Source organism: Manis pentadactyla, chromosome 8 (genome assembly GCF_030020395.1).
Source record: "Manis pentadactyla isolate mManPen7 chromosome 8, mManPen7.hap1, whole genome shotgun sequence".
Lineage (NCBI taxonomy): Eukaryota > Metazoa > Chordata > Mammalia > Pholidota > Manidae > Manis > Manis pentadactyla.
In genome coordinates, this window is record NC_080026.1 from 132,376,935 (window position 1) to 132,391,637 (window position 14,703).

The 14,703-nt window shown below is 38.8% G+C and overlaps 1 protein-coding gene across 4 annotated transcripts in view; it reads left to right on the forward strand.

The window, feature by feature from the left end:
- The window catches only part of ACADSB (acyl-CoA dehydrogenase short/branched chain), a 36,037-nt gene extending 21,694 nt beyond the window's left edge, over positions 1-14,343 (forward strand). For all 4 annotated transcript variants that reach the window (XM_036898876.2, XM_036898878.2, XM_036898880.2 and 1 more), the window contains 8 exons: positions 250-456; positions 991-1,161; positions 1,874-1,999; positions 3,159-3,251; positions 5,502-5,591; positions 8,983-9,120; positions 11,009-11,108; positions 11,797-14,343. In XM_036898876.2, the coding sequence (XP_036754771.2) occupies positions 250-456; positions 991-1,161; positions 1,874-1,999; positions 3,159-3,251; positions 5,502-5,591; positions 8,983-9,120; positions 11,009-11,108; positions 11,797-11,867 (996 nt within the window). In that variant the 3' untranslated portion in view covers positions 11,868-14,343. The remainder of the gene's footprint in view (positions 1-249; positions 457-990; positions 1,162-1,873; positions 2,000-3,158; positions 3,252-5,501; positions 5,592-8,982; positions 9,121-11,008; positions 11,109-11,796) is intronic.
- Positions 14,344-14,703: the final 360 nt, after the last annotated feature.

A 14,703-nucleotide genomic window follows, 5' to 3' on the forward strand; every position in this document is an offset into this window, starting at 1 on the left:
GTTGACTACAGAATCATTAGTTAGTGAAGAGTAAATTTAAAATGTCCTTTTATTGGGAAAGGTCTGTTACTGATTATTTTTGTTACTTGTAACATAGCAAAACAGCCATACCAAATTAAAATATACATATAACATTTTTTAATTAAAAAGATATATAGTGACAATTTATTTTTTGAACTTGTTCTTGCAAGAAATTTTTCTGTAAAAAAAGTAACTGTCTTTGTCTATGTTTCCTTATTTTTCCTTTAGTTGATGGGTATTGAAATTGACCCAAAATATGGTGGAACAGGGGCTTCATTTTTTTCCTCTATCCTAGTGATAGAGGAATTAGCCAAAGTTGATGCATCTGTGGCTCTGTTATGTGACATCCAGAACACGGTAATTAACACATTAATTAGAAAACATGGAACAGAAGAACAAAAGGCTACCTATTTGACCAAGCTAGCTACCAAAAAAGTAAGTTGACATGAGTTGTTAAAATGGATCTGATCTTTTCTAAATTAGGATATTTTTGGTGAAAAGTAGCTACAGTGTGACTTTACTATCCAAGACCACAGTGCAGCACCACTAGTTAATCAAGCAACGCTCAATAAATTAACGTTACTAGAAAAATACAATACACTCTGCCTCTCATTTGCCACTTGGAAATTTACAGAATAATCATCAGACAATAAAATTATTTTTTTGTCTGTTATAGTTTCTGATACCTTTGTGGTTTCATTTACATTGAGATCTTTCTACTGCAGTTGATAGACTTGAATTAATTAACCTTAAGCATGAGTATGTGTGTGCAAGTCTTTAAATCTTAGACAAATCATAGGATGTATTTTTGGGAAATAATATTGTGAGAGTACCATTACTATTTTGATAAGTACAGGCTCTGAAAAGTAGCTAAAAGTTTGATTTACAGGTGTTTGTTTGGACATCAGTATTTATTATGCAGAGCATATACAGTTATTAATTTGGAATTGTTTTTCCTTACATGTGTAGGTAGGAAGTTTCTGCCTTTCAGAGGCCGGAGCAGGTAGTGATCCATTTTCTTTGAAGACCAGAGCTGATAAAAAGGGAAATTATTATGTCATCAACGGGTCCAAAATGTGGGTTACTGGGGCCGAGCACGCAGAGCTCTTCCTGGTGATGGCGAATGTAGACCCCACTGTTGTAAGTTTGAAAACAAAATCTCTTCCCTCTCGCCCCCTCATCTTTTCTCTTTATCTATCTTTTCCCTACTTCCATTTCCTTATTAGTACTTAGTCTTAAATTCTTCATTCTCCTCAGTATTGAAAGTGACCACTGACATCTTTTTATCCTCTTATTTTCTAATCTCCTAAAATAAATACTGTTGGTGTAATCATTAATTACTTGGAGGGCCATTTATTAATTGTTCCCTAATTTGTTGCATAAGAAATTAATCTTCAATTTATAGAATTTAAAATTTCCTATTTACTAATGAAGAATTTAATTATTACATTTATTTTTAAGAATATTCATTTGGAAAATAGGTCTATAGCAACATGGTAAATACATTTTATCTTTTGTCTTTTCTCTAACATAACATTTAATTAAACTTTGAAACTTTGAAATACTTAATATAATTAAAGCATGGAATTCTCATGATCACATAATACATTAATATGACTGAATAACTTTAATAGCCAAAATGTTTTTTGAAAAATCAAAAGAAATAGTCAAGTTCCTATTTTGAATCTAATGCCCTCAAATCATTCTTTTTTCATAATGTGCATGTTGCATATCTAGTCTATTGGTGTTAATTGCTAAAAGTCCATTTTAGTTTTCTGTTTACTTTGAACCCTTTGGAAACAAGGGATCTTATCAATGCAAGTGGTAATAGCATTTTAAATCTTCTTTTTAGGGCCATAAGGGAATTACCTGCTTCTTAGTAGACCGAGATACTGAAGGCCTTCACATAGGGAAAGCAGAAAACAAGATGGGGATCAGAGCTGCTTCTACCTGCCCGTTAACATTCGAAAATGTCAAGGTGGGTATCTGAGATGCTCCGGTAAAAGGCTGGTGTGAAATCAGCCTTGCTGGGTGGGATGTGCAAGAAAGACGCCAAAATAGAGAACGTGTGGGGGAGTATTTTGTAAAACTCCTGAGCAGCCTTCTTAGATTAGGTCCTGACTAAAAGCTCTTTTCACAAGAGGTTACGCAAACAGTGGAAAAGTTTCTGCCCAGCAGCTGACCTCAAGAGCCAGTGCTGAGAATTAACCCTTTTTATGCTTTATAATTTATACGCTTGTGAACCACGTAAAGCTTACAGACTTGATATTCGTGAACCAAAAGCATAGCTTCAGAGAAGGCAGTGAAGTGTCGGTTTAACTAAGGCCACGAGGTGGCGCTGTTGCTCTGGGCGAGGGGGAACCACCAGGCAGCGCCCAGTTTAGGTTGCGTGTGTTAAAGAGCAGGAACAGAAGATGACCTGGCTGTGATGCTTCAGGACTCGGTGTAGTGGACAGGTTGTGATGGACTCCCACCAGCCACATTAGACCGTGGTCTTTGTGCCCCTGGGCGAGTGTGTGTGCTTATGGCGCATCATTGCAGATGTCGTTTGAGCCCCAACCATCTTCCTTCTCTCCCTGCTTCCCCTTTTCTTTCTCCATGCTGTAAGTGTGATTTTTTAATTGTCTCTAGTCTAGATTTTTTTTAATTATGAGTAAACATTTAAATCTGTTTCTTTTCTGCTTTCTCACGTGTACACACACTCTCTCTCTCTCGCTCTCTCCCCCCCCCCCCGTGATTTTTATGTGGATAATAGCCTAAACAGAAGAAAGGTTTACTACCCTTATTTAGCAAGTAGTTATATATTTTCTGTGATTCCTAATGTGTCATACTGTAGCATGCAGATAATGAATTGTGATTCATTTATGTTTTTGGTGAGTTGTAAACAATTCCCCTTTCTGAGTTCATTCGTTCTTTCAACAAAAGTGTGTGCAAGGCTCTGAAGTGAACAGCATGGATGGGAGTCCTGTGGGAAACAATTTAGAGGGAGACACAGGCATCGCTGGCAGCTTCCTCAGACTTTGATTAAAGCGCTGTGCCAGAGTAATGTCACACAAACTGGGAGCATTTTAAAATACATAAGCAAAATGAATTGTGTCAAATTAAATTGAGAAATAACTGTACATTTTTGTTTTCAGGTTCCAGAAGCCAATATCCTGGGGCAAATTGGACATGGCTATAAGTATGCCATGGGGAGTCTTAATGAAGGTAGAATAGGAATTGCTGCACAGGTTAGTCACATTTCAGCCATTTAACTTGACTCATCCCCGTGTGGGTCAATTAAAATGTAAAAACAATGCAGTCAAACGGTAGTGTATTTGGAAGCTTGTGGACACAAGATGGCGCTCTTTCCCTCTATGAAGTGAAAGCTTCTGACTGGTTTCTTTAAAATTCCACTTTAGTCAATTACGTAATGTCCTGAGAACCAAACAGTGGCTTTGTGGTAACAGTGTCTCTACACTTGAGGACATTAAAGTTTTATCCAATATGTATATCGATAACTTCTAAAAGATGTTGTAATAAAACCTGCCATTTTTCTAAAAATCAAGTTTATAACACATGAAATTCTGGAAGAAATTTTTAAAATTAAGGATAAATAATGTTCTTTGTAGTAAGAATCTTTACAGCTAGTGAAAGACTTGTCACTGTTTTATATGTGAAAATCAGGCAGTTTTCTGTATGTTGCACTTGAAATAAAATAACAATTAATAGATAAATAAGATGAGAACTCTTCAATTTCTTAACAAATTTGCCCTTCATAATGCATACTACATTTTTCTATTAAATGTTATCAGTTATTTTTCTAGATTAACAAAATGAGCAAAGGCTTTGATTTTGTTATAAATTGTGTCATTTTTGATAAATATATTTATTTATTTTTAATCAGTGAGTATCCAAAATTCAGAAACATAGCTTTGGGATGTTGAAGATGTTTCATAGATATTAGTTTTTGAAATAGTTAAATGTTGTAGTATTTCTATAGATTTTTTTTTCCTGCTCTTAATTTGCTAACAAAATACTCTTAGATCAAAACTTAATCCGTGTTTCCCACAAAGCTAGATAGTATGTTACTAAAGAGAATTGGCTTACCTATTCTTTTTCCTGTGGTTCACCTTCATCAAGTATGGCATTAGAAACTACAGTTCTAGATCTCCTTGTTCTCACATATATGAAGAATATAGGTGTTCTGGCAGTAAAATACACAGGCTGGGCTTCTGTTTAATTACCCCAAGTCATCTTATAACCTAACTAAAAGGTAAGGTCAGGTAGTTATTATTTCTTGGTTATAACTGTAGATGCCTTGTAGAGAAAGAGGCACGTACAACAGTGAACTGAAGGCATCCATCCTCAAAACTCTGCAGTAAAAGAGAATTTAGTTTTTCAGTATTTATAATGAAAATATTGCATGGAGTTGGATAAAACTACTTTGATCAACAACTGATAATTTCAGTTTTCACGTCAGCATAGGATCTTAGCATACTACAAACTTCAGTTACAGGAATACAATCATCATCTTACCCCACAGCCGAAAGTGCACTGAATTTCCGCCTCACTTTATTTTTCCTTTAATTTTTGGCATAACATTCTGTTCTCCAGAAAGCTCAAAATAAAAAGGCTAAAGAAAAATGTGAATGAACACTAATGAAGTATTGATAAATTTGTGGGTAATCTCCCCAAAAGCTTTAACTATTGATTTTTTTTATTTCTAAAACCTACATAGTTTGACATAATTAGATAGTGACTTAATGGCTACCTGATGTGGAAATTTTGAAACTATTTCTGAGTCATTCAGTAGGTACGGAGAATGGTTAGCATGAGACAGTTCAACTAAACTTGTCACCATGTCCTAATTTTTCTTAAAGTATGTAAATTAATGTTTTTACCCGATGCACTCTATCCATTGACTCCCAAGGTTTCGATTCAGTGTATTTCTTTTAATCAGGTTCCCCACATCAGTATTTTTTATTTTTAATCAAGTTCCCCTAAATGATTCTAATGTGCAGCTGGGGCTGGGAAACACTACTTTTTTATGTCTTGACACCCTTTCCACTAAGGCTCATGTTAATCCTGATGATGTACAGAATGGACAGGAGGATAGAGGGTGAAGAAGTGACCGTCTACTCTTGCCTTCGAGAAGGACCAGAGAGAGCTACTCTTCGTCTTTGAGAACAGTTCTGAGCAAAATTTCTGTGGCTCACTTTATGCCTAGAGAATCACAGCTCAAAGGAGAACTTGGTGTGCGAGCACAGCCATGCTGGGAGGCTGACCTCTGTGCTAGAATTTAATGTCCTCTCATGAAGTCACTCGGATCCTCTCCAGTTAGTACAAGTTCTACGAACTCAGGGGGTGAAGGTTGTTCACAGTGCACCTCACCTCCTCGATGTGTCTCATTCCTCACCTGTTTGCCTGTGAGAGGAATTTATAACCTGAATAATTTAAAAACAACATGAGAAATACTGATTTTTTCTTTCTTTTAACAGATGCTGGGACTGGCTCAAGGATGTTTTGACTACACTATTCCATATACTAAAGAAAGGGTACAATTTGGTAAAAGAATATTTGAGTTTCAGGTATGTAATTATTAGTTTCTTTCTGCAGTACTGTACTCTCCAGTCTTCCTGTTAATGACGAGCTGTGTTATAAAGCCATAGAGGGAATCCCCTCAGGGAGATTTCAGTGGGAGAGGTGTAGGGAAGGAAGGAATAGGTCTCAGGGTGAGTTCTTGGGAATGCCTTGACCTCCAAGGGCAGAACGGTTGTCCTTGGGCCCAGCTGTGGCACGATCCAGCTGTCGTGATGAGCGCTTGAGAGCTGTGCGGTTTCTCGGTGCTTCATACATTCCAGGGCACAGGGTTTGCAGTCAGACTTCTGGCTTCAAAACCTGGCTTTTGTTTTAACTAGCTTTAGGCCTTGTGCAAGTTACTTCAACTCTCTCAGCCCCAACCGCCTCATCTGTAAAATGAAGATAATACTACACTCCCACTAGGGTGATTTTGAATCAGGTAGATGTGTAAAGTGTTTAACACTTTGCTTGAGTCTAACCAGTGCTCAGTAAATGGTAACACTTGTTATGAGCCCTCTGCTTAGGCCAGAACCATGCGGTAAATCCCCAAAAGACTACATTTTGACACATCTGTCTTATCAAAGGTACAGTTAGCTACAGTAAGTGCAAACGAGATGCTCTCAGCCAAGCCTATTGGGAAGTACTGGCCTGGCCCAATGACATGGCTGCTCAAAGCTGCCCAGATAATCAGGGGATTCATTGGTGGCAGTGGCATTCTTCCAGTCCATGTTGAGGTCTTGTCATGTTAGGGGAAGCCTGGAGTGGCCGCTTACCAAGCTTACTCAAGCACATTACCTCAAAGTCCAGAATTACTATGTTTGCAAAACCTCCCTTTAGCAGCACTGGGCTTTAAGTATAATTTCTTATTACCAACCTCACCATGCTGTGTTGTCTTAAAGTTCTGTAATAATAACTAGGCATTATGCAAGTATACACAAATGGTGTGTGTGTAGAGATCCCAGGCTGCGGGCAAGCACACGTGAGGCAGTCCAAGGCTTAAGAGAGACTGACGCATCCCTCTAGGGCCTGCCGCAGCCCCCGCTGTCATGGCCGTCTTACCCCTGGGATGCGAGCCCAAGGGGACTGGGTTCCAAAGGTCATGGAGCTTCTATTAAGGCGTCAGAATTACAGGTGTTTGTCTTGGCTTCTAGTCTAGTTTTAATTTCATTATCCTAGTATACCTGCTCAGAGCCAGCCACCACATAGATTGCAGTGAAAGGGACAGAATGTGAAGACAGTTTCGAGGGAGGCTTTTAATCTCCTTTGTCCACAGAAAGCAGTGTTTCCATGTATGTTGAGTTGAGAAAGGGAAAAGGAATCGGGTGTACTAATAGGTATAGTCATGGCATTTCTATAGATGCGTCATATGGGTAATTAAAAGAAAACTTTTAGAAATTTTATCTTAAAAAGCAACATTATTAATTTTACTATATTTATGCAAAGCTTTGAGTAAGGTTAGCACAGTTTTTTGTAATTGCTTTAAATCTCATTAGAGTGATTTGCTTTTTGCTTTGCATGCAGTTGTTCCTATCTTTCTCTTCTCTAGACTACAGGCTCCTCAAGGGTGGGGACCAGGCCTCTTCCTCCTTATCTCTTTCATTTTTTTACTGAGCAAGTTCTGCATGCCAGGCCCTGTACTCACAGTGTCATTAGGGAGCCAGTGTTTGGCCATGGTGAGTTCCTGTAGGGCAGGAGACTTGCCGGAGTTGCTTTTCTGCTTCTCGTGGTGCCTGACATGGTCACTGGAGTAGACAGCATGGATGTCGACTTTTGGTTTAATTGAACTGAATGTGCTTTTCAAAAATAATTAGATTCTCTGCATTCCACATAACAAGCCATAAGCAGTTTCTAGAACAGTGATATTGGCATTGGCATAGACAAATTGACTGATGGAACAAAATAAAAAGGCCAGAAATAAATTCATGCAATGTATGGAAACTTGTTATAGCATAGAGATGGCATTGTAGATCACTGAGTGGTGGGAGTATTTTTCTTTCCTTGCAGAAAAAAATTAAACTGCATCCCTACCTCACACCATACGCAGAAAATAGATTTCAGGTGAATTAAAGAGAGAACATAAAAAGCAAAATTACACGTTTTAGGAGAAAACATAGAGGAATATCTTTATGACCTCATGATAGGAAAATATTTTGAAAACAAGACACTAAAAGAACAAACTATAAAAGATAATAAGAGTGGCAAATTCGGCTACCAAGTTTCTTTTCCTCAAAAGATGTCATAAAGTAAAAAGACGAATCGTACGGAAGAAGCTATTTGCTCTACAAAGAGGTTAGGGTGTGTTCAGTTTATTACTATTCTTCATAAGTTAGATACATGTAACGTAGTCTTTTTTTGTACATGTCAAATGCTACAGAAGGAGAAGAATCCATAAGATATTTATGAGCGCTACTATTTTTCTTCAGTGTTTTTGTTTAGGAAAGGTCAGCCCTAAATTATTGAGTAATTGCCTTAATTGAGGTTCCCTGGCTTGCATCATCACACAATGTCATAATTGTTTGACTATCTGTTCTCCCTGCTGGGCTGTGTAAGTCATAAGCACACAAGGCTACTCTGCTTGTAACACTGAGTGTGGTGTCTCCATTGCTCAGCGCAGCGCCTGGCCTATGGTAGGAGCTCAGTAAATATCTGGGTAGGTGGATATACTAGGCATCAGAAAATATTCAGTTGTAATAAATATATCTATGCCCATATAGGACATTGTTTATAAACTGTTAATATTCAAATGCTCATTCCTTTCTTTGATAAGCATTTAGCTTGTGCCTAATCACCCTCTAAAATATCAGAGTGGAAATGACTTCTTTAGAGTTTATTTTTTCTTTTAAAGTTATTCTTCTGTTTTCTGTGACCCTAAACAAATCGGTACCTTTTCATGGATATTGCAGTCAAGTCACTTCTGTAAAGTTACATAAAGAGAAGTGGTGCTTCAAATATTCTTTCATTACTTTGCAGCTAATATCCTCGAATGCCTTAAGGCTATATGCCAAACCAACCCTTTTGTTACAAGCAAATAAAAAATGTATTCAAATTTTTGCTTTGCTGAGATTCAGTTTAAGCCCACTTGTGATCATAAAAAGGGTTGAAAAATAATTATTAAATGAAACAGTCAAATTTCTAAATCTAATTTTGTGATAGTTTATTTTTTAAATCTTGACAATCATAATCACATGAACTTTGATGAACATTTTCTACAAAGCAATACATGTAGTGTCATATTCCATTTTAGATTGTAGATCTTAAAGTATTTTTACAAAATGAATGTGAATTTCCTGTTTCCTTTGGGGTGTATTTTGACTCTTGGTGTCCGTGTTCTGGCAGACCTTGGAGGGTCAGCCGTGCTTCAGGAATCCTAATTCTCTAACTCGGGCCTGACCATTACAGGGGCTCCAACATCAAGTGGCCCACGTGGCCACCCAGCTGGAAGCTACAAGGTTGCTGACGTACAACGCTGCTAGGCTTTTAGAAGCTGGACGGTCCTTCATAAAAGAAGCATCTATGGCCAAATACTATGCATCAGAGGTAAAAAAAAAAAATCAGCCTTTTTTTTCCAGATATGTATTTATATTAATCTTTTCACTTAGGAATGTTGGTTGAGTATTTGTTTGTTTTCAAGTAGAGTAACATGGGCTTTCCAGTTCCTACAATAGAAAAGCAGAAAAGTAGTTTCCCCAGGAAAGTGCTCTAATTCTGTGAGGATTTAGTGTTTTTCACAGCACCGTAAATGGAAACTGAGTCACCCAGTTCAGGTAAAACAGCCATCACATCCCTGGGTGGGCCTCATCTGGATGATGGCATGACATCTGTGACCTCATGCTGGGGAAAGTGATGCCATGGGAGGTGGTGTGACGTAAAAACCCCAGGAAGGGCTTGTCCATAGGCTGCTTCCTGTGCGTACATATGCATTTGGTATTCTATACATTTGACTTTGTCTGGGAAGCCTACCAGATCGCTAGGCTGTGATTTCCCAGGCCAGGCAGTGTGTCTTATTCATCCTTATTCTTCTTACTCATTTTTATTCTTATTATCCTGCCTCACCCTCCCTTCTAAGCTCAAGACAGGTAGACCTGATTTCCCCTTCGGCTGCCCACCCATTCTGCCAGCCAGGAACCTGAGAGCCATTCCAACGCCTGCCTCCCTGCCCCACCCCCCACACCAAATCTGTCTCCTGTTCCTGAGGATCCTACCCCTAAATACTGCCTGAATTGATGGATTCCCCCTTTCTGCCACCACCTTCTAGCCCAGGCTGTACCATTTCTCCACCGAGCTGCTGCCCTCACTTCTAACCACTCCACTGGCCCCCTGTTGCTTCCTCCAAATCAGTCTCTCTGCCTTTTCATGTCCCCGAGGCCATGCCGCTCTCCAACTTTAAACCCTTCAGTGGTGTCTCAAGACAAATGAAACAAGATTTGCATTAGTTTCCTATTGCTGCTTTTAACGAACTACAAAATCTCCAGTGGCCTAAAACAATATGATTTTATCATCTCACAGTTCTGGAGGCTACCTGCATCCTCGACTTGTGGCCCCTTCCTCCTTCAGAGCCAGCAGTGTAGCGTGTTCAAATCTCTGACGCTCCCTCCTGCCCCCTCTTCTCTTACAAGGACTCTTGTGTGACTTGGGCGCACTCCGACAATCCAGGAGAGCCCCCCAGCTCGGAGTCCTGAACTTTATCACATCTGCCAGTCCTTATCGCCATGTATGGTAGCACACACGTTTATGGTGTCTGGGGATTAGTATGTGGCCATCCTGGGGCTGTGACAGCATTCATCTGCTCACCATCCTGAGGACTGCCCGCCTCTCTCCCCAGCTCACCCTGATCCCAGCCCTCTGGCTTCTCGGGTCCTTGAGAAACCCATTTTCCCCTTAGGGCCTTTCCATGTGCTCCTCAACTTGAAATGTCCCCTAATGCCTCCGTTAGGTCTCAACTGAGCTGCAGCTTCCTCACGTGTTCCCCCATCTCAGTCCTGCCACAGTCCTGGCAAGCTCTTCCTTCCTTCACCCCATGCCGTTTATCAGTCTCTGTGATTGGAGGGCTACTTGTGTCTGCAGGCGACCCCCAGGACCAAAGGGGCAGTGAGCGGCCACCACCCACACCATCTGCCCACTGATTAGCGCAGCGTGAAATATAAAGCTGGCCCTTGATAAATATTTGCTGAATAAACGATCCCTGTTAGCAAGTGTATGTGTCTAAAAAATACCCTTATTTTCTTAATAGGAATCTCGTGAAGTAGTATTTTACATGACCGGTGGAGAGAATGAGACTAGAGAGACATTGCTAGTTGATAAAATAATTTCAATCTTTCCACTTGCCAATAGCAGTGAATCCATGTCACTGAAAATACTCCTCCGGAGCACTGACGATGTGTAAGCGACGTGGTTTCTCCGTGTGATCTGCTGCTTGTTTTGGTAGATTGCAGGGCTAACAACTAGTAAGTGCATGGAGTGGATGGGCGGAGTAGGCTACACCAAAGACTGCCCTGTGGAAAAATACTTCCGAGATGCAAAGATTGGTAAATAGATTTTTAATATTTTATTTTGTTTTATTTGCCTCTGTAGCTGTTTGAGCCATTGTATTTGTTTGATTTGACACCCTGGTACCTAGGCAAAGGCTATTTTAACCTCCTCAGTATTATGTTTATTGGCTCCCTCCTGTGGCTGAGTTTTTTCCCCCATCTCTTCCTTTTTAAAAAATGGATTTATATTTTTAAAAACATTAAATTGCCTTTTTAAATGCCTCAACAAGCCTTTTAGTAAAACTGCAACAAAATCTACTCTCTTGATTTTTCTTTGTCTAAAAATGTGAATATTTTTATTAGTTTAGTGCTGTCCTATGAAGGCAAATTCTAATTTCAGAAGCTAAGTGCCTGATCAAGCCTGAGTGTGTGAATTCCAAACAGGGAGATAGAAGCTCAGCAGCCCCAAAAGCTGCCAGTCTCTGAGTAACAGTCCAAGCTTATGCCTTGGTAGCTTAGGAGTGAAAAAATTACTGTTTAATACTGATTCTGGAATCAGAATCCAATTCCCAAATGAAATAGTACCATCCTTTAAGCAAAATTCCTTTATCAAGTAGCACCATATTCAGGGGACGTTGAATGTTACTGATATTAGTTTTACACCAAATACAGAAGTAGTGGTTATAGAGCGAATTCTGTATATGTGTCTACTCCTGACTGTTCCTTTTGCTCCCTTTTGTTTAAGGTACAATATATGAAGGAACTTCAAATATCCAGCTGAACACCATTGCAAAGCACATCAGTGCAGAATACTGACCTCCATACGATGCACTGATATCACTGGTATAAAATGTTAAACTATTGTGCCTTGTTGCGAAAGTGAACTTCTACACGCAGTATTCTGTGTAAACCCTCAGCCCTGGTTCTTGGCGTAGACCTTTTCTATCTTATCTTTCTAGTCTGAATAACTTAGGCACAGGAAATCATTTTTAAAATTTGGGAAGAAGTGCATCCATATTTTCTCCAAAGCTATTTTTAAATCTCTATATGTAGTATCACTCAAGCTCCAGGGCTTACAGAAGTTTCACTCCATCAGCATTTGGAAAAATAAAGACATTTGAAGTAGAATTTACAGAAATAGCTATTTTATTTTCCTATGAAATCTTAATTTTGTGGCATCAATCAGAAAGATTTGTTACGGTTGACAGTTCTATTGAATAGACAAATCTGTTGAATAGACTCAACACTAAGTTACCAAACTAGGTAGAAACTGAGCAGTTCTAGTTCTAAAATATCTGAGAGTGGGTAGAAAGATAAGAGCATAACCTGTAAGTTGTACAATTGAAGAAAACATTATTTTAACAAAGTGGAGCAATATAATTTGTTACTAGAATTGATTTACATAAGAAATGTATTTCGTGATGGTTTCAGATCATTTTAAAAACAAGTCTACATTAGTTTTCGAAAATAAAGTTTACATAATTGGTTTAATAATCAGAATGTATTCAGTATTGTGATACTCATTTTATCATGCACTATTTTTCAACAATTTCTTTGTGTATTTAAATTGAATAGTGTTTCTACAGACTTAGTTATCGGGCGTTCTCATGAATAGTAATTCAGAAATCATGTTGTGGTGCAGTGATTCTTAAGAGAGAGAAGTATTACCACTGCAAAAAAGTATATCAAAATCTTGTACGGAATGAAGGATCAAAGGGGCTGGCTGTAGGGTTCGAGAAAGCCTATTTGGTGATTCAAAAAATAATATAAAAATAATTTTTTATCTGGGAAAGCAAAGGTGAATCTATTGTTTACAATACAAATTATAGAAAGGCAAAAATCAACAAGATATGTAGCTGGTGATGCCCTTTCTTCCATATTAGGGATTCTTAATCAAGAGAAGAGACTCCCCTTGGGTACATAGCCTGAGCCCCCTGTGGGAAAGTGGGCAGGGGAGTGAGAGAGAGTTTTATATTTCCTGAAAAGGCAGTGTGGGTTAGGGATGTCGGGGAATGTGCCAAGGTTCAGGTTCCCTGCTGTTGAATGGGAAGCATTTTTGTACAAAAATGAAAGGGTCATGTTTATATTAGGAAAACATGACATTTTCAAAGTATCTTTGCACGTTTGTGTTTACTGAGTTGGGTTACTTTCTGTAAAGCAAGTCATGGTGAAATATTCAGAATTGTGTAAGTACAATTGAGGTAAAAATTACATTAAAATACTAGAAAGAAATAAAGCCAGATTTAAACCTTGGATCAGAAGAGATGAAGTCTAATTGACTTTCACATAGAGAGATGATAGAAACCCACTCATTGAGTCTTTCAGAAAGAAAGGAGCAATCTGATAATAAAAATAAGGGATGGATGAAACACCCTAGAAGAGGGCTGGATATCCTCAATTTTTGTGGCTGTGTGAAAGAGATGGACTTTACGATAGTGGCAGAGAAGCAACTTTAGTAAAAAAAATCCCAACTTCTTCCTGTAGAATTAGAAACACTCAAAACTACAGCAAGCCTCACGTTCACCTTGGCAGCACTGGGGAATCTGTCTACTTCCAGACCTTGAATTTACATTTAGTGTTAATAAAGTTCTTACTGTGTGTGCATTGTGCATGTTCATAAAGAACAGTTGAAAGATAATTAAACATTATAGTTAATACACATACCTACCTTTTTTCTGTTACCAAATCGTTGTGTTATTTACCATTTACCAAAGGAGATATTGTGAGTTTCCTCTGCATTTCTTCCCTTACAGCTTTTCTGGCTGACCATGACTTTGGGGTCTTTAAAACTATCTCTCTTGAGTTCATGTTGAGTGGAGGATGAACTTGTGCGCCTCCTGAAGCCTCTCATCATTGTTTGTTAATCTGAGGGTTGGGCTGTCATGGAATTCCAGGTACCAACTGGACAAACATCAAGGAACTCACTTGACTGTATTTGTGTGGACAGGGCTGGACTCAACCCAACTGCCACGTTAGTGTCATTAGAGATTTCACTTTACCACACAGAAGTGCATCAGTGTCCAAGATTTTTAAATAATGGGAAGTTCACCTAGAAGACCTGAGAGAACCATCCAGCCAGCTCTCTCATTTTTGAAGTGAAGGATTTATAGCCCAGGATACTTGCCCAAGGGCAGCCACCAGGGACAAAGACGAGACAAGAATCCAAAGGTACTAACTCCCAATTCTGTGCTCTTCTTTTTTAATATCATCTCTGTTCAACAAATTTTGGATCTCATCCTTGTATTTCAGTATTATATGGAGAATGAAAAAATAAAGCACTAAGTTAACCGGAGACTTTTGCTACTCAGATAAAGCAAAATTGCTGCACATACAGATGAAGTAAGAAAGTAATGTAACCTTCCTACAAGGTAGGTACAGCACCTCTGTGTACCAAGCTGATAGCTTGCCTCTCACAAGCCAATTTTATTTTTCAGAGAAGAGGTCTAAACAATGCAGACCAACTTTAAATTCTCAATGCTGAAGAAGATTTTATCAGAGGACCCTTTTTTTTTTTTAAGCAAAATAAGCAGCTCCTCGGTAGGAAAGTCACCTCTGTTGAGTGCGTCTTCCCGGTACAGACCAGACTCGCTGATGTGTGCACCTGTGCTCTGTGGTTCTCCTCCTGGAATTTTTATATGGTCACACCTTTTAC